Source organism: Martes martes (assembly GCF_963455335.1).
Source record: "Martes martes genome assembly, chromosome: 1".
NCBI classification, from domain to species: domain Eukaryota; kingdom Metazoa; phylum Chordata; class Mammalia; order Carnivora; family Mustelidae; genus Martes; species Martes martes.
In genome coordinates this window covers 202,622,466-202,641,022 of record NC_137888.1, presented here as the reverse complement: position 1 = coordinate 202,641,022, position 18,557 = coordinate 202,622,466, and the positions used below count along the sequence as shown (strand labels likewise).

The following is an 18,557-nucleotide window of genomic DNA, read 5'->3' as shown; positions in this document are numbered from 1 at the left end:
TCAGCCGGCATCTGGCTCCGTGCACCCGTCCTGTCCATGTGTATATGGCCTGCCACCATGTCCCATGTCTCCCTGGGGGCCAGACAAGGTCACCAAGTGCACTGCCCATCCTGAAATTCAAAACACCTCCCTCCTTGGCCCCCCACGTGTTTTCCTGTGGAACTTGTTGGGGGGGGGGGTGTTTCCTGATCCCTGTGGGCCCCGTGTCTTCTATCCGATGGAAACAGGGTCACCTGTACTTGGGCTCAAGCAGAGGAGATGGGGATGGTGCCTTGGCTCTTGGGGTAGAGAGGCCCTCCAGGAGCAGGCGGTGGAAAGAGGCATCCTGAGATGGGGGGCACCCCTCCATCCTGGAAGGTGTGGGCTCTCTCCCAGGAGGCCTGTTAAAGGTGCTCAGCCTCCCAGGAGCCTCCCAGTGGGCACAAGCAGCCTGTGGGAGGTCCCCCGCCCCACAGCCCCCGACCTGGTCTTGGGGACCATGATGACAGCAGGCCTTTCTTCTGTCTGCAGCACTCTTCCACCTTGGGCGGCGTGTTTGGGGACTCGTACTATGAGCAGCAGATGGCGGCCAGGCAGGCCAATGCTCTGTCCCACCAGGTGAGCGGGTGCCCGGGTCACAGCGCCCACAGCAGACGCTCACCCGGACCCCGCCCGCCCCTCGGGCGTGAGCTTCGCTCCTAAGGCTCCCTCCTGTCTCCAGGCCTTGGAGGGGGTGGCTTGGCTTCGCCTCCCCGGGCGCTTCTGCCGCGCCCACAGGATGAGGCCCAACAGCGGGGTGGGGGGGGGAGGTGGAGGGTGGGCAGCAAACACAGGGACAGGCAGCGGCTGTAGCTTCGGCGCCTCAGGGTGGGCCGTGCATGTGGGTTTGCCGGGGAGGCGGAGCTGGCTTTGCGTGGAGGTCAGGGTCAAGGGCATGTGGGCATGAGAAGGGTTGGCCGCTTCCTGGAGCAGGTCACTCACCCATCCATCCTTCCATCAATCCATCCATCCAGCAAGCCCTAAAGGGGCAGTGTGTGGACAGGCCCGGGCAGGGTCAGAGAGGGAGGAGGGGGAGACCCTAGGCCATATGGTCTCCTAGTCAACAAGCCCTCTGGGCACAGGCACTGGGCATCCCCCTGAGGAGCTGGTCCCGGCGGCTGCAGGACGGGCCAGCCAGCAGCAGGCAGGGGCTCAGCAGGGCCGGCCTCATGCCTGTGTGCTTCCGCCCCCCAGCTGGAGCAGTTCAACATGATGGAGAATGCCATCAGCTCCAGCAGTCTGTATAGCCCAGGCTCAACGCTCAACTACTCGCAGGCGGCCATGATGGGCCTCACGGGCAGCCATGGGAGCCTGCCGGACACGCAGCAGCTTGGCTACCCCAGCCACAGCAGCATCCCCAACATCATCCTCACAGGTGAGGCGCCCCTGGCCGTGGCATCCTGGGGCTGGTGGGGGTGCTGTTCTTGGGCACAGTGCCTCGATTGGGCCTGGCACCTGCAAAGGGCCTCATCCCCAGGAGAGATGTCCCTGCCCTGCAGGATGAGCCATGCCAAGACCAGGCCAAAGGGGGTCAGACCCCACTGATATTGACCTGTTGCTGGGCTGTGTGGAATTGGCCCTGGGGGACATACTGCACCCTGGACCAGGCTTCCTGTGTCCCGTGCTCAGAGCAAGAACAGGACAGAGCCGGTCACTCACCCAGCCCTGCGTCCTCTGCCCAGGTCCCTCCGCCCCATTAGCTGAGTATACTGGGGTCACAGGTAACGCGGGTGGGCCCTGCCTGGCAGGGCTCTTGCTATGCAGCCAACGTACATGCAACCGCCCCACACTGCGATGAGCATCCCCGAGCAGCCCCAGTGCAGTACGTGTAAGCAGGTCCCTGCTCCGTGCAGCAGAGAACCCAGACCCTTTGCTGCCCCCACCCCACCCTGTGGGTTCTGGGTTTTACCGAAAGAAGCATTTTCTTATAATCCAGCACTGTCTGTGGATTGAGAGTGACACCCCCTGGTGGTCCCACTGACATCTCCAGGATGGAGGAGTCCATGCCAGAGCCACCCCCCACCCCTCCCCACGCCATGGTGCTTCCTGCCTACCTCAGGGGTGCAGGCAGCAGTCTGCAGCAGGTGCTCTGGGAGCAGTAGCTTCCGATGTGTGAGAAGGCTTAGGCCCCTGTGATTGCCCCAGTGGTCCAGAAAGATTAGGATTTTCATACCCATGTCTCAGATTGGGAAACTAAGGCCTAAGATGGCACTGCAACTAAAGGAGAGAGCCCAGGGTTGACTGGCTCTTTGGGGAGTGGGCGGGAATTCACACACACCCCAGCCTACTTGTCAGGGATGCACGTGAAGGCGATGTCCTGGCAGAGCGGGAGAGGTCCCAGCCCAGGGCTTTGCAGCCTTGGCATTGCCAATATGTGGGGCTGGATCTTTCTCTGGGGGTGGTGGGGCTCCTGTGCATTCCGAGGTGCTGAGTGGCATCCCTGCTCCCCACTCATGGCAACACAAAATGCCCCTAGTTGTTGCCAGTGTAACCCCCAGAGGGCGAACCCCCATGTAAATACCCCGGGGTGGCCCAAGCCCCCCTTCGCTGAACACTGACAGCTGGCCATGGAGGCACAGGGTGTGGGAACAGAGAGGGCTGTGCTGAGAATTTTGTCCTGTACCCCCCCATCCCACCCCCAGTGACGGGAGAGTCCCCTCCCAGCCTGTCTAAAGAACTGACCAGCACACTGGCTGGGGTCGGTGACGTCAGCTTCGACTCCGACAACCAGTTCCCCCTGGACGAACTCAAGATTGACCCCCTGACCCTGGACGGACTGCACATGCTCAACGACCCTGACATGGTCCTGGCCGACCCGGCCACCGAGGACACCTTCCGGATGGACCGTCTGTGAGCTGCACACCCGGCACGTCGCCGCCCAGCCCCCGGCTCTATCACCCCGCCGGTCAGTGGTCCCGACGGCGTCTCCCTGAGCCCAGGGACGGCCGCGCTCCGTCCTACGCAAACGGCCGAGCTTGTGATTCTGAGCTTGCAATGCCGCCAAGCGCCCCCTGCCCACCCGCCCGCCCCCCCCCCAGCTGTCCATCTCCCTCGGGAGGCCGCGGGTCACCCCCGCGGGCCCTCCCTGCGCGTGCTCTCTAGCCTCCCACCCTGGGCCATGAGCCGTCCCCCTGTAAGATGCGGAAAACGTGTTGGGCAGGGCCGCCGGCCTGGAGGGGGCGCTGTGGTCCACGGCGGCGGTGGGCTGAGGTGCATTTTCCGACTGTTTGTCCAGCTCTCACTGCCTTCCTTCGTTCCTGGTCCCCCCATCCCAACCCGCCCGCCACCCCCAGCCTGAGGTTAGGTAGCGAGCCAGCCCCACCCTGCCAAAGGGAGAAGGTGCCAGAGAGAGGGGCAGACACAAAGTAAAATAAACACTATTTTGACTGCTGTCTTTTATATTTCTGAGCACATTCAGAGAATGCTACGCTCCGTCCCACGGAGGTAGAATATAAGGTGTGAACAGAGCATGGCAAGCAGCTAAATCTTCCTGGGACCCGCGCTCCCGCTTTGCCCTCCCCCAGCCAGGTCCCTCTGTGGCCACCTTTGCCCCAAAAATGAAGCCCCTGGCCGGGATGGAGGGGCCGGCTGGGGGGGTGCATGTGGGGACCGCGCGTGTTTCTGGGGGTTGTTTTCATCTCTCAACTCGTTCTCATCTTTTCTTCTCTGTACCGTGGTCACTGTTACTGTTGTTTAAAGAGCGGGGTGGGGTGGGGACTGCCAGGGCGGGTTTTGTTGTGTTTTTGTTTGTTTCTTTCGGTTTGTATTTACACTTTGGTTGTAGACAGTAGCTGACTCCTTCAATCCAGTACTTTCCTGAGAGCATGTTTTTATTCCGGAAATCCCATGTTACATATTTTTTAAGCTAAGTGGACGCGGCCTGCGGCCTGCCGGGCCTGAGCTGAGTCTCTGGCCGCTTTAGCTAAGGCTGAGTGAGGGCAACTGGGGCCTGCTGGGGTCCCTGGCAGAAGCTCCAGGTGGCCAGGGGTGCCTCCCCTCCAGCCACGTGACAGACTTCCAGGAAGGAGCCACGGCTTTTATTAAGGGTCCCTTGAAGGCCCACCCCTGCCTGGTCATCCTCAAGGTGCCTGCCGCTCCTCAGGAAGGACTAGGCCCAGACTCTGAGGCTGGCGGCAGCAGCAGCCCCTCTGCCTCCCCTCACCGGCCCCCCCACCAGGGATGAGGCTGCCCTCTCGCCCCACCCCACCCTGAGAATTGGCTGACATTCGTCCCCTCCAGCTGCCCCTGTCACGGCTCCTCCCATCAGGGCTGGCTCCGGAGGCCAAGAGCAGTGTGTGTTGTAGGGGCAGCCTTCCAGGAAGCTGAGGTGACCCTTGGGGCTTGGCCACCGTGCTGGGGGCTGTCCCTGGGCCTGGGAGGGGGTGACAGGGCTGTCTTTATTTTCTGTTAGCTGCTCTGGGATCAGGACTGCTGTCTTAGTCCCTCCAAAGCTGCACCTTGAGCGCTGGCTGGCTCTGCGGCCTGCAGGCCGGGCTGGCACCCTCTGCTCGGTGCGTTTCTCTGTGGTGTCCCAGCCACTGTCTCTAGGTCTTTCGAGCCCTCGGCTCTGTCCGCGCGGGAGCCAGATTCCATCCTAGTCACATCCCTTTCTCTCTTCCCCGGGCCAGGCCATTAACATGTGGCCAAGCGACTGGGCAGCCCCAGGCGTGAGAAGGCCCCGTCTTCAGTCAGTTGACCCCTGCTGCCCGCGTCTGGGCTGGGGGACACGGGGTCGGTCCGTCCAGGTCGGGGGCCCAGCCTCTTACCAAGGCAGGGGCTGGGAGCAAAGAGTGAGACTTCTTTTTCTTCTTCTTTTCTTCTTTTTTTTTTAAGAAAAAACTACATGTACATAGAAGAGTTTGATTACCATTAGACTTGTGTGTAGAACTTTTTAAAAAATGGCCTTAATAAAACTACAAGCAACCTTCCTGGATGCAATTTTCAAAATAAGGCATTGGGGACCCCCGTGAGGTCCGCCCGTACTTCCCGCCTGCTCGGCGCGTGGCTCTCAGCGCAGGTGGGCAGGAGAGGGTGGACATCTACCCTGGCGGCCCGTGTCCAGCAGTCCCTTGGCTTGGGGGGGGCACAGGAGACATTGTATTTACGTGGCCATTTTCGCCCAGGAGGGGCATAGGTGCAGTTTTCCGAGGGAGGGGGTCCCAGCCAGGAGCCAGTGGCCAGGCGTCCCTGTGTCCTCAAAAGGGTTCACACCCCTGCCTGAGCCTGGGCAGGCCTCCTGAGGTTGTAGCGGGGGATTTTGCTTATTTCGTAAATATTGCTTCTCTACTAAGTATTCTTGAATTGCCAAGATTTCCTGAAACAGGACAGCCTAAGGGAACCAGCCCTTTGACTTGTGATGTGAAATACTGTGATTTCAGGCGAGCTGCGCCGTGAGGGGTGGGCCGGGGCCCCTGAATATTGTACATAGACCCGCCGCCTGTGTCCTTGCTCGTGCGCTCGGGACAGGCCTGGATGCTCAGCCTGCGTGAAGTCAGAGGCCAAGCCAGTCTGTCCCCCTGCCGCTGCCCCCCACCCCCTCCGAGTGCTCCTGATTTCAGTCCCTTCAGCTGTGCAACCTTCTGCCCTGGGAACAAGCTGAACAGTGTGTTCCCACCTGCCTCAGTTTACCCTCTGTCCCCCAAGCCCCCAGGACAGTGAGTTCTTTACCCCCAGGGAGGCTTGTGGGCCAAAGTAGAGCCCAGGATCAGCCCCTCTGTGTCCTCCAGAGAAGAGGGCTTCTGCCCCTGTCCCCTCAACACACACCCATCAGAGTCACCCCGCACAGTGTCCAGAACTCACGTGGGGGAGGAGAAGGGGTCTTGTTGGGACCATATTCCCTGTGACAGGTACCCATGCCAACTTCCATCCCCACTGAGTCCTTTCCGGGGGGAAGACAGGCAGTGCTCTTCAGGACATACTGTGGCCCCCTCCGGCTTCCTCCCCGCGCTCTTCTGGGCAGGAAGGATTGGGGGGTGCCAACCCCTTGGGGCAAGGAGCCCTGAGACCCTCAGTGGAAAGCTCAGGAGGCAGGTTGACCCTTCCACAAAATTTAGGGGTCCCCAGCTTACAGATTCAAGAACTGTGTATGCTCTCCTCTGGGGGACAAACCAGAGTGGAAGGTGCCCTAAATAGGGTGAGTCCAGTCCCCCCTGCCACTGCACTCCAGAGGACTCCCTGGGAGCAGCTAGGCCTAAGGGAAGAGCATCCATGTGTTTGTGGCCCTTTCCCCAGACACACCTCCATGCAGACCTCCCTGTGGGCTTCTGAGCCACCTGCCTGCCCTGGGCTTGTGCCTTGAGGGCAGGGGTCCTGCCTTTGCAGGCCTTTTCTTGTCTCTTTTGGGGCTTGGGGGGCTGGGAAAAGGGGTTCTGATGTCTGTGTATTTGACCTGATTTCTTTGGGTGGCTGAGCTCCCCCAGAGAGTGCCTAGCCGGGTGGGCCCTGTTGTGAGGCCCATGTGTCATAGTGGGGCACGCAAGGATGGGTGTCCAGCATGAGGAGACCCCCGCATGGAGGGTGAGAAGGCTCCACATCCATCCAGATGTCCTGGAGTGGCGGTCTGGTTTGTGGGCTGTGTGCCAGGTGCTAGCTGCGGCCTGGTCAGGCGGGATGGGAACCAGTGCTCGGGCTGTGGGGAGCTGGGCTGCCTACCCCCATCCAGCATCCTGGGCCTGGTGAGCCCCCATGAGGGACTGTCCTTAGAGGGGCCCTCAGTGGAGCTGAGGACACGTGGGAATGTGCCCCCCTCCCCAGGCCTCCACATCTCAGCCAACCCTGAGCTGGTTCATAACCAAACATCCTTCCAGACTCCCACCCCCAGCTGGATTCTGGGTTTTCTGCATTTCCAAAGAAGGCATCCCCACTCCTGGGTACAGGCTGGGTGTGGTAAGGCCTGGTGGTATTGGGAGGTCTTCCACCCCTACCCCAGTCCTGACAAGGCAGCAGCAGCACCCATCACCTTCCCTGGGATCTGTTGGAGCCCTAGGTCAGAGGCCACAGAGGTTCTCAGTGTGGGGATAGAGTGTGGGAACTGCAAGGTCAAGGGTACCTTGTACCCGTGGCCTTGGCCCATCGCTCCTGCAGGCGCCACTGCAGGTAAGGGAGCTCTGGCCATCAGAGCCAGTCCCACTTGGCTTGAGGAGCTGTGGGGGGAGGGGGAGGGGAATACTGTGTGCTTCCCCCACTGCTGGAGGCCTGCCTAGGGTGAGTAGGCAGGGGGGTCTCTTGCTGCCCCACCTCCTGAGGGTTCCTGAATCATTCCCCCATCAGGCCCTGCCTGGCTGGAGCTGACTCTGTCCTTGGTTTCTCTTGATCTTTGGCCTCCAGGGTTCCCGGTTGGGTGGGGCCCAGGCACCTCTCATTACCCTTCCTGTGCCGCAGGCAACTGGCCACAGACCCGTTCTCTCCAAAGTGGCCACTCCCCAGGAGGGAGGTGGGGTGACCTGAATCCCCAGGCCTGGGCACTGGAGTACTCTCAGAGGTATTGGGGTGGGCCAGGGGTAATGAGAAAAAGACCCTTGTGACCCAGGCCTCAGCTTCCCTCCTGTCACTGGCTCAGACCCATGGGTCTTAGGGCCTCCGGCTGCTCCCTGGCAGGGTTGGGGATAGGGGCTAGACATGAGAGTGTTGCTGGCTCCAGACAGTCCCCTCTGCCTTCTTGGCCAGCCCTCCACATCCTGTCCTCAGGATGCCAGTGACAGGCGGTACTTGCAGGGGAGTGGTGTTGCCTCCATTTAGCAGGGTTCTGGAGCTCGGGGGCCGTCAATGCCCAGCCCATCCTAGCCCACTACTTCTGACCTCTTGCCCACTCGGGACAGGTGGACATAGCCGTGGCCTTTGCCACCAGGCCCTGAGAGGAGGGCTTTGGCAGCCAAGGTCCACCTGCCCCACTGTGCCCCACTTTAGGAGACTGCCCCCCCAGGGGGCCGGGCGGGCCCACTGATATATGCAAACCGCCCTCCGAGCCCTGCTCCGCCTCTGTTCCTCTGTCCCCAGGCTGGCTCTCCCCCGCCCCCAGCATGTACACTCTGCTGTGGATGTCCCGTGGGCCGTGGGTTGGGTGCCCATGGCGGGTGGGGGCGGGCGGCTCAGGGCGCACTCGGCCGGCCCCTGCCCATCCCTTCTGGCGTGGACGCTTTTGTCTTTGTACCTTTGCATCCTTTGTAATGAAACATAATAAAAATCCAATGTTTTCGTCTCTGCCTCCTCCCCTTTTTTCCTGCTCTCCCCCCCACCCCCGCACACACACTGGGGACAGAACCTGGGCCCAGTCGGACAGGCCAGGTTGGGAGCCACATACAGGCACCCCCCCACACACAAAACACACACATGAATATGGACACACAGGCATGAGGGCCTCATCCCCACCCCTAGCCAGCTAGTCAGGGCTAATGTCTGAAAGGGGAAGGACCCCCACGCCCACCCCATCATCCTGGGGCAGGCACTCCACGGTGGAGATGGAAGCCCGTGTCTTCAAGTGGGTGGGATGCCGCAGCAGGCCTGGGGCCTCCCCCATCAGGGTTGGACCCTCCTAGTCGGGTCGTCGGGCCCTCACCAGTCAGGAAGGGAGTCAGCCACAGGCTTGGGTTTGGGGGTCCCTGTCCCAGCACTCCCTCCGAGGCCCCACCCCACCATCTCCCCACAGCAGACACAGCAGCCAGCCACTCCACCGCCCACACTTTATTCTGTCCTCCCTGAGCCCCTCTAGGACAGCCACCCCTTGGAGCCGGGTGTCGAGTTCCCTGCTTGTTGCAGCCAGGGCAGCCACGATGGTGGCCATCTTCCAGCAGTGGGTCGCCACCCCCCATCCCTAGGCCTGCAGCAGCCTCTGAGTCTCGTAGTCCTCTGGGATGGTGTCTGCAGAGAAAGGCCAAGCAAGTGAGAAGAGGTGAGCTTGGGCAGGGTGAGCACCGCACCCTCCCTGGCAGGACGCGCCCCTCACCGTTGCATCGGTAGCGCAGGTTGGCCCAGATGATGTTCTCTTGGGAGAAGCAAAAGACCCCCAGGCGGCCACCCCGCATGGTTGTGTCCAGGACCACGTTGCTGTCGGCCACCAGCTCAGGGCCCTCGTAGAACCGCACCCTGTGAGGAGGACGGGATGGTGAGTCAGGGCCCTGGGCTAGGCCCTCCCCTCTGAGGCCTTGGCATCTGCCTTGGAAGATGGGTCCTCTCCTATCTCAGAGTGGGGGGCCCTGTGCCTCCCCTGTGCCTGGGCCACACTTAGGGCAGGTGGGGCTGCTGAGCTGAGCCTCAGTTTCTCCGTGTGAGAGGATGGATACAGCACCTGCTAAAAGCAGAACGCCTGGACTTGCTGGCTGTGCCAAGTGGGGACCGAGAACAGAGTGAGTGGGACCCCACCTTCTATCTGAGGACCTGCTGTGCCCTGGGTCTTAGGAGGTGTGCCATGTTCCCGAGCCAGACACAGTGAATCTAATGGCGCGTATCATTCCCATTTTACAGATCAGGGGACTGAGGCCCCTTGAACTTCCAGGAGCCAGGACAGAGCAGGGGACTCCTTGTCCACCAGCAAGGGGTGGGGTCCCCACCTGATGTAGCCCACTTGGGGCCGGTGCTGCAGGAACCAGCGGTAGGATGTCTTGTCCTTCCAACCGACGTTGCGGGGGTCCTTCCACAGCAGCCGCACCTGGGATGCTGTGTCCCCAGTGTGCCAGAGTGCATTCCGCAGCTGCTCCCCGGGGCCTGTGGAGGACTTCACGGCCTGCGGAGCCCAGCGACGGGGGAACAGAGTCAGAGACCGCACAGGCTACTGGAGACCCCTAGAACCCTGCCTGCCAGGACAGGTGGGGAGCTGCAAGTCTTGGCAGTGGGGTGGGGGTGGGGGCATAGGGTTCCCGGATGGGAGACCAGCAAGAAAGCTTTTTTGAGGGTCACATGGAGATTCATAGGTGGGATATGGGGGGGCAGGAATGGTCCAGGATCTCATGAGAGGATGTGGGAGTCCATGGACAGGTTTGGGGTCTGAGAGGATTTGGAAGGGTCTGCAAGAGAACTTAGTGACCTACAGAGTCTTGGGTGTCCATGGGATAAACTGGGGGCTGGAGGATTTGGGGGATTTACTGCAGGGTTTTGTGATATACTGGGGTCTAGAGGTTCTGCAGGAGGATTTGGAATCTGAGGGAAAGTTTAGGCTCCATGAGTAGGTTTGGGGGCCTAAAGGCAGACTGGGGGACCTGAGGGAGTGTGTGAGTAGCCCGTGGGAATCCAGAGGAGGACTCTGAGATCCATTGAATGATGCTGGGGGGCTGTAAAGGCTTTGGGAGTCCACCGAAAGACTTGGGGCCTCCTAAAGGAAGGACCACAGGGACCTAGAGGTCAGGTAGGGCCACAGACACCTTAAGCTGAATGCCGGGTTCAGCCACCGCGCGGAAGGGATTGGCCTGCCAGTATGTCTGCTCCATCTGCTTCCACATAACCACATAAAAGCTGGAGCTGTCCTGGTAGCCAAAGATGAAGCCTGCGTAGTCGTCATCTGTGACCGTGTTCACGTGGAACGTGCCTTCAAAGTCCACGCCATTGAAGGCCGTGTAACCTGGGCAAAGAAGAGGGGAGCGGTGGGGCTCCGGGACGCTAGCCCTGCCCCCACCTAGCCCTATCTCTACCGGAGCCCTGCCCCCCTCCCCGACCCTGGATTCCCACTTGCCTCCTAGGCCCAGGTCCCCACTCCCCAAGACCAGCCATGACCACTCCCCTGAGCCTGCCCCAACCGCCAAGGACCATGCTCGTTCAGAGTCCAGAGTGGTCCGGCCCCTGAGCCCAGTCCCAACCTGGCTCCGCCTTTCCTGAGTTCAGCCCCGCCCCCGCACCGCCCTCTTCTGACCCGGCCCTCTACTCCGCTAGCCGCACCGCCTTGCCCTTCTCGGTGTCTCACCCACAGCCAGGCCAGGGTCGCTGTTCATCGTCTGCACGATCTCCATACCCTGAAGGGGTCAAAGGAAGAAGGGCCTCAGACTGGCCGCGGGGGCCCTCGGTTCCCCCGCCTCCAGCTTAGGACCCGCTCCCATCGCCTTCTGCCAGGGCCAGGTCCCAACCTGGTTGAGCACCACCCAGTTGGGATCTATCTGCGCGTCGCCCTCGGGATCCAGTACGACGGTCTGGAAGGCCCGGAAGTCGGTGAGGGTGACCTCGGCGTTCTCCGGACACACATCGATCTTGTCTACCACCTTGTCCGCGTCGAAGTCGCCCTGGCACGCGTCGCCCACTCCGTCCCCTGAGAGACCCGGGCGATGGGGTCAGCGCCAGCCCCGCCCAAGACCTAGCCACGCCCACACCTGCCAAGGTCCCCACACCAGCCACAATCCCACCACAGGCCCCGCCCTCTGCCTTACGGTCTACGTCTTCCTGGTTTGGGTTGGGCACCAGGCGACAGTTGTCCCGACTGTCAGGGACTCCGTCGTTGTCGTCATCCTCGTCACAGGCATCACCCCGGCCATCGTGGTCTGAGTCCTGCTGGGCACTATTTGGTACTGTAGGGCAGTTGTCCCGTGAGTCCTGGTGCCCATCCCCATCCCTAAAATTGGTGGGTGGGACACAAAGACAGTGAGATTTCCCAGAGTGCTGCGTCAGGGCCACACACCGTCGGTCCCACTCCCACCCCAGATGGTCTCCTTACTGGTCTTGGTCGCTGTCACAAGCGTCTCCCACAAAGTCGTGGTCTACATCCCTCTAGGGAGGAAGAATGCAGGAGTCCAAAATCAGGGCAGGAAAATTCAGAAGCCTCCCACCCACCCCCAGTTCCAGAGCCAAAGTCATCCTGACCCCACGGAACACCCCACCACCACCATGCTTAGACTAGGGTTCAGTCTCCTTAACTAATGTGGAGCTCATCTCAGGGATCTGACCCTGCTGGGGTGTGGCCTGTGCTCACCTGGTCTGGGTTGCTTTTCTGGGGACAGTTGTCACAGGCATCCCCTACACCGTCACCATCGCTGTCCTTCTGGTCTGAGTTGGGCACCCTTGGGCAGTTGTCCACCGTATTTCGGATCCCTGCGAGAAGCGGGGGGAAAGCACAGGATCCCAAGATGGGGGCGGGGCCAGGCTGACCAGGAAGGCAGATGCAAACCACGCCTCTCCAGTAGATACAAAGTTAAATCAAGTGCTCCTGCACGGACCCACGTCTCAGAGACTTAATGATGGACAGCGGGTGAGGGGACAGGCTCTCATAGGGGAAGCTCAGGGGCACCCTCCGCTGGCACTGTGAATGCACCACCCTGAGTGTCGGCGCCAGGTGTAAAACTGGCATGTTCCTGGCCCTAAACCCCAAACTCGAGTCTCTGTTCTTCTACTTATTCCCTGCAGCATCTGACAAAGGGCCCACCTCCCCCTCCTCCAAATGTTCCTGCCTTTCACCCTCCGCGTCGTGTCCCGGATTGCATTTTCTCTGCCCACCAGAGCACAGTCCACCGCCCCTGGACCCCAGGACAAGCTCCCCCGCTGCGGCTTCCAAAACTAGCCGAGCCCCGCCCTCAGGCAAGCCCCGCCCGCCCTCGGTGCCAGCCCTTCCCCCTCCCCTCCCACTGCTGCGGCGCTCACGGTCGCCGTCGATGTCGTCGTCGCAGGCGTCGCCTTTGCCGTCCTGATCTGTGTCCTTTTGGTCGTCGTTCTTCTGGGACCGGCAGTTGTCGCAAGCATCACCCCACTTGTCGCCGTCCGCATTGCGCTGGTCTGGGTTCCGCACCAGCTTACAGTTGTCCTGGGGGACAGGGCCGGTTAAGGAGGGGGGATAGGCCCGGAGGGGCAAATGTCACTCTCCAGTCCAGTCCATCTCCGAGGACACCCCTCCTCCGCAGAGACGCCCCATCCCTACCGGACCCCCGTGGCCACATCTTCTGAGGCCGCTTCCCTCACCCAAGACACACATCCCCCCCCAGCCTTGCGTAGGACCAGACGATGGCCTCACCTGCTCGTTGAGGACCCCGTCCCCATCGGCATCCGGATCGCAGGCGTCTCCGATGCCGTCGCGATCCACGTCCTCTTGCCCTGAGTTGGGCACCGTCACACAGTTGTCCTAGGGGCGGGCACAGCATGAAGGACTTGGTCGGGGAACCCCGCCCACCACCGTCCATTTCACGCCTTTCAGACCCGGCCCACCTTACGGCACTGGCGTTCTGAGCAGCGAAGCTTCTCGTCTGGGAAGCCGTCCAAATCGGTGTCCCGGCCGCAGAGGAGCCCGTTGCCTGCCCAGCCAACGACGCACTGCGGGTGGGATAATGAGTAGGTGCCCCGGCGTGATAGCCACCCCGCCTCACCCCTGCATACCCATGCCACGCCCCTCCCTGCCCCCCCACCCGCACTCACCACGCACGATCGCGAGCCATCGCGTTCCAGAATGCAGTCGGCTTTCTCGTGGCACGGGCTGGGCGTGCCGTCGGGGCAGAAGCGTTCTGAGCCCCGCTTGCAGCCAGATGTCTGGTCGCCCACGAAGCCGGGCTGGCAAGGGCCGCACTGGAACGAGCCCTGGGCCCGGACCGCGGGCAGTGAGCTCGGGCTGCCTGCCACTTTGCACCCACCCCCAGTGTCTCGATCCTATCCCACTCCTCCCGGGCCTTACCCGGGTGTTGACGCACACGGAGTTGGGGACACAGTTATGCTGCCCGGTCTCACACTCGTTAATATCCGTGCAAACCTGGATGGCAGGGAGCGCAGAGATCACCGCCCACACGCACAAAACCCTCAGACCTCCCATCCAGCTCATGTCTCTTCTGCATCCTACGTCTCCCCTCCATTCTTCCCCCAACCTCAACCATCCTGATGAGGACCCTTCCCCCATCCGTCTCCCAGGTCCCGGTTCCCTACCCCTTCCCGCTGAAGCGAGGCAGGAAAATGGCCGCAAGACTGCAGGACCAGTTTATTGAACAAAATGAATCCCCCGTTCCCTCGTGGAGCCCACCCCTCCACGGCCCTCACCTGCTTGTTGGCCTTGGCGAAGGCCAGCCCCACGCCCTCGTGAGCCGGGCCGCTGTACCCCGGCGGGCAAGCCTCGCAGCGGAAGCCCGGGCTGGTGTTGATGCAGCGGACACGGGGGAAGCAGGGATGGGCGTTGCACTGGGGGAGGAAGAGCCACGGAGGGTCAGAGGATGCAGGAGGTGGGCCCCCTCGAGAGCGGAGCCTCAGGATCTTTTGGGCTTAAATTTAGAAAATTCAGGGACCATCAGCCAGCACTTGGTGCCCTGTGGGGCAGAGGCCATCGTCCCAAGGGTCAGACACGACTTTGCCTTGATGGGGCCAGGGGAGCGACCTGGCGGGGAGAGGGGAGTGCCTGGAGGGGGCTGTTCCCAGGAGCCGATAAGCTGGGTGTTCAAGGGTGGGGGTAGGAATTGCGAGGGCGGGCGTCCCCAGCAGAAGGGGGAAGTGGTCGTCGGGGCGTGCGTGCCCGGCGGTGGATGCGTCGTCCCGGCGGGGGCCTTGCGGTGGTGCAAGGACCGTTGGGGATTGTGAGCCCGAGAGGTGAGGGGGGTCGTTGGGGCGGACCACTCTCGGGGGTAGGAGAGTGCTCGGGGCGGGCGTCACTGGCCGCAGAGGGGTTTGGCGGGACCGGCGTCACTGGTGGTGAGGGAACTGGTCGGTGTGAGGGCCCCCTGCCGGTAAGGTCGTCTGGACGTGCGCCCCCAGAGGTGAAGGGGTCCTCTGGGTGAGAACCCTCAGCTGGGGAGGAGATTGCTGGGGAGGTGGGTAGTTGCGGGGGCAGGCGTTAAGGGGATCGTCCGGGCGGTGGCGGGGTGGGGAACGAGCGCACCTCGTTGACGTCCACGCAGTGCGAGCCATTGCCCGTGAATCCCGCGGGACAAGGTCCACAGCGCGCGCCGCTTGCGGTCTGAGTGCAGACCACGCCCGGGTAGCAGAAGCCGGGCGCGCACTGGGATAGGGGCCGCACGCTCAGACCCGGTGTGCGCGCGGGCTGCATCCCTGCGGGGAGTGATTTGGGGCAGGTCAGGGCCACGCCCCGGGGCGGAGTCTATGGGACCACGCCCCGTCCGGGGGCGTGGCGAGATCCCAGGCCTCTGCGACCCCGCCCCGGACCACGCTCCCTGCCCGCCAGGTTTTCCCAGTCACTGTATCTCCGCGCGCGTAGGTTTTCCGCTTCTCCCTCAGCGTCTCTGCATCTCCCTGCATCTCTCGCACGGGCTCTGCTTCTTTTCATGTGTCCCTTTCCATAATCTCTGTCTCCCCTCCTTGTTCGCCTCTCCCCATCCCTCGTCCAGTGTCTCCATCTCTGTCTCTCTCTGTCTCTTCACTGTCTCTTCCTCCCGGTCTTTCCTTCGCTGTCTCTGCCTTTGTCTCCCCATCTCTTCTCCATCTCCCGCCTGCCGCGTCTCTGCCGCCCCAGCGGCGCTCACCGCACGCATCACACTCCATCACTGTGTTTTTCAGAAACGTGATCTCCTTGACCTACGGTGCAGGGGGATGGAGTGTAGTCAGCGGGGCCCCATCCTTCTCTTCCTCCCTTGGGTCTCCCCTCCCCCTCTCCCAGACTCCTTTTCCACAGGCCCACTCACTCCGCTCGGATCCTCCCTCTTCCATGCACCGCCCCCCCCCCCGCCCCGTACTCCCTATCCTCCCCGCTCCTCCCCTCTTTCCCAGGGACTTCCTTTAACCCCTCACGAGCCCCTGTCTTCTCCCGGGGAAACTTCTACCCCTGGGACTCCCCTTTCCCCCCTTTCTACAACTTCCTCCCCGATCTTGGTACCCAGAACCCTCTCCCTCTCCACTGGGACCTGCTTCTCCTATCCTCCCCACCCTCCTCTTTCATGCCTCTCTCCCCTCCTCCGCGCTCCCTGTGTCCCCACCCTGGCCCGCACCTGCTGCCGCAACAGCTCCCGCACGTCCTGCAACGCCGCGTTGGTCTCCTGAAGTTCCCGAAGCATCTGCGGGCCCAGATCTCCACCTGCGCCGACAGGAGGAGCTGATGGGGCATGGGGGTTTGGGGACCCCCACCATCAATCCTCACCGCAACGCGGCAGGGACCCTGGACGCCCTCATTCCTTGAAGTCCGCCCTGCTGCCTGCTTTCTCCGTCCTGCACGTCCCGGTGAACAGTCCCCGAGCCCCTAGGAGCCGCGACCCCAGGCCTCTTGGGTCCTCCGGTATGGTTGGGGGTCGAGGCCACGCGTGGGGGAGGGGGCAGCTTACCTAGTGGTATCTGGCGCTGACCCGACGCGCCGAGGGCGGCCAGGGAGAGAAGGAGAACGCAGGCGGCGGCAGGAACCATGGCGGCGGCGGGGAGCTGGACTGCAGCTCGCTCTCTGCTGCCCACGAGGCCCGCGGGGCCTATTTATCCCGGCGGCGCAGCCGGCTCCCGGGACGGCCCACCCGCTGCCCTGCCCAACGTCCAGCCGCAAGGTAAACAGATGGCGCTGGTCTCAGTGTTCAAGGCCCCACCCGGTGTTACTGAACCTGGACACGGCAGGGAAACTGAGTCACGGGTGAAACTGAGTGTAGAGATCGGTGGCGTGGGTCGTCAGGTGGGACCACCCTCCAGCCCTCTTTCACTTATTTATTGAGTGCCTGCTGTATGCCAAGATTGGGTCACAGCTGAGTACTAGGCGATTCCTCTGGCTGCTCCCTTCAGCTCACGCTCGGGGAAACAGAGTCAAGAGAGGGTAAAGATTAGGACCTCCACCCCTGACTCTGCTTTAAGTCAGGCTGACTGGCCCTCTACTCCTTCCTCACTTGCTTCAAAATGCGGCCAGTGACGTCTCTCTGTGCTTCAGTTTCCTCCCCTGTAGGATGAAGGTAATAAATTTCATTGTTGATGATTATCATTACTACAGGAAAATGGGGCGTCAAGTGAGAGTGGGGACTCTTGGGTTCCCTGCCCAGGTCTAGAGAGTTGCAAGTGGGTCCCTGATCAGCTTTATGGTCTTCTCTGTCTGTGGTTCTCTGGCTGGTGAGTGCTGGGGGACAGCCTGGCAGTGAGCCCACTCAGTTTCCCAATCTGTGTAATGGGCTGTGTGCAGGTCCGTCCTCAGCAGGGGAGTGCACAAATTCAAGGGCTCCAGCTGGAGGAGGTCTGTGGGGGGTGGCCAGGGCTTCTGTTTGTGGAGACTTTGCCATACCTTCCGAGCTCCGCTCCAGCTGCTGTGGGAACAGCCTGTAATAAAAATAAGAATTACTGCTAATCAGGAAAATCGTCCCTCCCAGCAGTAGCCTAGCTCCTGAGCTACAAAACACTTCGACTTTCTGGGATTAACCCTCTCCACCCCACCCTCCAACTGCTCGAAGCCTCTATTGTATAGATCAGGAAACGGAGGCTGGGAAGGGGAAATGGCTAGCCTAAGGCCCCTGCAAGGGGCAAGGATGAAGTCAGAGTAGGGTCATAGCCAGATCTGTTCTCCTGGAAGGCTTCAGAGAAGTCACTGAGGGCTTCCCGGAGGTGGAAAGGAAACCTAAAGGAAAGGAAGGACTCAGATCAACAGAGGGAAGGTGAGGACAGCTCCAGCAGAGGAAGACCTATGGCTTGGAGGTGGAGAAATTTCAGACACATTTATTTCTTCCACAAACACACACTGAGCACCTACTATGTGTCATGTCCTAGGCTGGACTCTTGACACAGGATGAACAAGACAGATAGGGCTCCTCCCTCTAGGGAGTGGGGAGGCAGCTGCATTATCCCCCAAAGAGGGTGGAGCTGCGATGGGGATACACAGGCAGCAGTGGGAGCTCCAATGAGGTGCCTGACCTAGCCTGGGGTGGGGTGGGGTGGGGGGATCTGGGTAGGCTTTTCAGAGGAGGAGGGAACATGAAACCAGGAGCAGGAAGGTGAGGAGGACATGGCCAGGCCAAAAAAAAAAAAAAAAAAAAGGTGGTAGGCATTCAGGTAGAGGAACAGAATATGCAAAGGCCCTGTGACAGAAACGAGCATGGTCCATTAGAAGGGACGATCTTAGGGTGGAAAGATGTTGGGGCTTAGGAGATGCAGTACCAGTGGTGTGGAGCTGGGGCTGTCTTCTAGAGCAATAGGGAGCCACAGAGGGTAAGTAGGAGGGGATGGGTCTGGTGAGGAGACTGGGTGGGAGCAGTCAGCCCCAACCTGGGCATTTCTGGTGAAGCCTGTGCCCTGACAGTGCCCACCTTGCCTGCTGCCTGTGGCCGGGCCATGAGCTCACCTCCTGTTTTCCTTGGCGTCCAACACACCTGGGGGCCGCTCCCGGCTAGCACTGGAATTCTTGGGAAAACCACAAACTCCAGCAGGGCCTGTGGGCTTGCGTGTGCCTCATGCAGCTGAAACAAGGGTGCATGGAAGCCAGCCTCTGCCACAGGCTGGACACGAGGCTGGGAGTTGGATGCACGTGGCCTTGTTCAAAGCCAAGCCATGGGGAGATGCAGGGAAGGGCATTCCAAGCAGGGGGAATGGCAAAGACAGAAGTCCTGAAGATGTCCCAGTTTGCAGATCAGACAACAGAGGCCCAGATCACAGTCTGGTTTCAGGATCCTGCCTCCTGGATCTCACCGACCGTGAAATCCTCCTTCTAGCCAGTGACTTCTCTCAAGCACACCACACTGCTCTCACATTACAGAATAACT

At 61.3% G+C, this 18,557-nt stretch overlaps 2 protein-coding genes across 5 annotated transcripts in view; one reads left to right on the top strand and one right to left on the bottom strand.

Annotated features, from left to right (window-relative positions):
- The window catches only part of CRTC1 (CREB regulated transcription coactivator 1), a gene marked incomplete at its 5' end in the record, with an annotated part of 73,610 nt that extends 69,922 nt beyond the window's left edge, over nucleotides 1-3,688 (top strand). For all 4 annotated transcript variants that reach the window (XM_080806420.1, XM_080806418.1, XM_080806417.1 and 1 more), the window contains 3 exons: nucleotides 511-597; nucleotides 1,213-1,393; nucleotides 2,661-3,688. In XM_080806420.1, the coding sequence (XP_080662546.1) occupies nucleotides 511-597; nucleotides 1,213-1,393; nucleotides 2,661-2,872 (480 nt within the window). In that variant the 3' untranslated portion in view covers nucleotides 2,873-3,688. The remainder of the gene's footprint in view (nucleotides 1-510; nucleotides 598-1,212; nucleotides 1,394-2,660) is intronic.
- Nucleotides 3,689-8,683: 4,995 nt separating this feature from the next.
- COMP (cartilage oligomeric matrix protein) lies at nucleotides 8,684-16,275 on the bottom strand. Its single transcript, XM_080813528.1, has 19 exons — nucleotides 16,164-16,275; nucleotides 15,834-15,919; nucleotides 15,372-15,423; nucleotides 14,771-14,940; nucleotides 13,942-14,079; nucleotides 13,586-13,660; nucleotides 13,333-13,491; nucleotides 13,126-13,230; nucleotides 12,935-13,042; nucleotides 12,568-12,727; nucleotides 11,903-12,021; nucleotides 11,648-11,700; nucleotides 11,364-11,545; nucleotides 11,067-11,245; nucleotides 10,907-10,955; nucleotides 10,371-10,567; nucleotides 9,564-9,736; nucleotides 8,960-9,099; nucleotides 8,684-8,874 (listed from the first exon to the last, which is right to left on the bottom strand). Exons 1-19 carry the CDS (start codon nucleotides 16,240-16,242, stop codon nucleotides 8,828-8,830), a joined length of 2,271 nt encoding a protein of 756 aa, XP_080669654.1. The 5' UTR covers nucleotides 16,243-16,275; the 3' UTR covers nucleotides 8,684-8,827.
- Nucleotides 16,276-18,557: the final 2,282 nt, after the last annotated feature.

What these genes read in the sequence shown, in the direction of transcription:
- COMP (XM_080813528.1), bottom strand. Translation starts at nt 16,242, where the DNA reads ATGGTTCCTGCCGCCGCCTGCGTTCTCCTTCTCTCCCTGGCCGCCCTC. An exon ending in ACTGGGTGGTGCTCAACCAG is followed by an intron (nt 10,956 to 11,066) that starts GTTGGGACCTGG and finishes TGACCCCTTCAG; the next exon opens with GGTATGGAGATCGTGCAGAC. An exon ending in CGACCCTGGCCTGGCTGTGG is followed by an intron (nt 10,568 to 10,906) that starts GTGAGACACCGA and finishes TTCTTTGCCCAG; the next exon opens with GTTACACGGCCTTCAATGGC.